Source organism: Aplysia californica, unplaced genomic scaffold (assembly GCF_000002075.1).
Source record: "Aplysia californica isolate F4 #8 unplaced genomic scaffold, AplCal3.0 scaffold01474, whole genome shotgun sequence".
Taxonomy (NCBI): Eukaryota; Metazoa; Mollusca; class Gastropoda; order Aplysiida; family Aplysiidae; genus Aplysia; species Aplysia californica.
The window spans coordinates 12,021-13,275 of NW_004798744.1; the positions used below are offsets into that span (position 1 = coordinate 12,021).

At 37.7% G+C, this 1,255-nt stretch overlaps 1 protein-coding gene across 2 annotated transcripts in view; it reads right to left on the reverse strand.

Annotated features, from left to right (window-relative positions):
- Positions 1-1,047, reverse strand: part of LOC101858833 (calcium-binding protein P) — a 4,548-nt gene extending 3,501 nt beyond the window's left edge. Inside the window, exon 1 of one of the 2 annotated variants that reach the window (XM_005112897.3) lies at positions 513-1,047. In XM_005112897.3, the coding sequence (XP_005112954.1) occupies positions 513-534 (22 nt within the window). In that variant the 5' untranslated portion in view covers positions 535-1,047. The remainder of the gene's footprint in view (positions 1-512) is intronic. The other variant, XM_005112896.3, reaches the window with a different exon arrangement.
- Between the last annotated feature and the right edge of the window lie 208 nt (positions 1,048-1,255).

Genomic DNA, 1,255 nt, shown 5'->3' on the forward strand with positions numbered 1-1,255 from the left:
ACAGTGAAATCAGGCGCTCGTCAAAATAATATAATCAAAGTAAAGGGCATTTTTCGGGCGTCTGGGGGTAAGTTTTTTCTAATTTTCTTTTTCTTTTTTTATATTTTTAGCTCAACACCTTTTTTGTCTATTTAGAAATATATGAATGTGTACATTTTACTGAAAACAATGATTAAAAGACAAGAAATGTAAATTTACAGTTTCCAAGGAATTTCAAGCTTTGGAAGTCACCTAACATTGGCGGCCATTTTCTCGCTAATTTTACCCCAAAAAATCAGGCCACCCCACCTATTTCAATGGCAAATATCTCAACTTCTCTTCAAGATGAATGGGTATTTTTAAAAAATCAAAAGCAAAACAAATGAGCATGACAAAAGTTTTAAGGTGATACTAATAACTCGATACACGCCTAGAAATTGACGAGCGCCTGATTCCACCACGTCGTGCCACATTTGTTTTTTTTTCTACCATTTATTCTCTTCCAACCTAGGGAGAAACCCACACACACTCACCTGGATAAGGATATCCGCTCATATTGGTGACGCGAGGTTCCAAAAAACTACACTAGAGCTGACGATACAATATTCACTCAAGACAATCTGAACTTGCGGCACTCACTTAGAATGATTTCGTTAAACAGGCGACTTTGTTGTTGTTGCTTTTTTCCTCACTTGGAAAGCAGACTAATGCAGCTTAAATTCACTTTAAAAGGAGTAAGTAGTTTGATTTTTAAATAACTTATGTTTTGCCTAGTATCCTTTGTGGATTCTCTGAAGTGCGACGGTTGCTTCTATGAAGAAAGGAATGGCGCCACTGCATCAACGCCCACAATAACCAAGACTTATATAGAGCACATTGAGGAACAAAACTGACTTCTGACGACAGTGTCTAAAAATAGCTCTTGTGAATTTGGGTAGCATTATTTTTGTGCTGGATGGTTGTTAAAAAACCCCTGAGAAATGGGACCGCAGAATATTCGACTTTAGAGGAAGGGTTGGTGCGTTTTGGTATGTGATACTGCTGCTATGTTTATAAATAATGTCGTCACATGATGTTAGTGCGGGCCCTCCAACTATCCAAAGGGAATCGGGATAGTTACGTAGATTAGTCATTAGATAATAAGAGAGGTCCTGATAGTGAAGAGCTCTCATTGTGATGTGATAAGGACATAAGCTACATACTGTGCTGTCTCGGGCTACTGTTAACTGCTGTTGTACGTGATGTAAAAAAAAAAGACCAAAATAAATGGGTAATA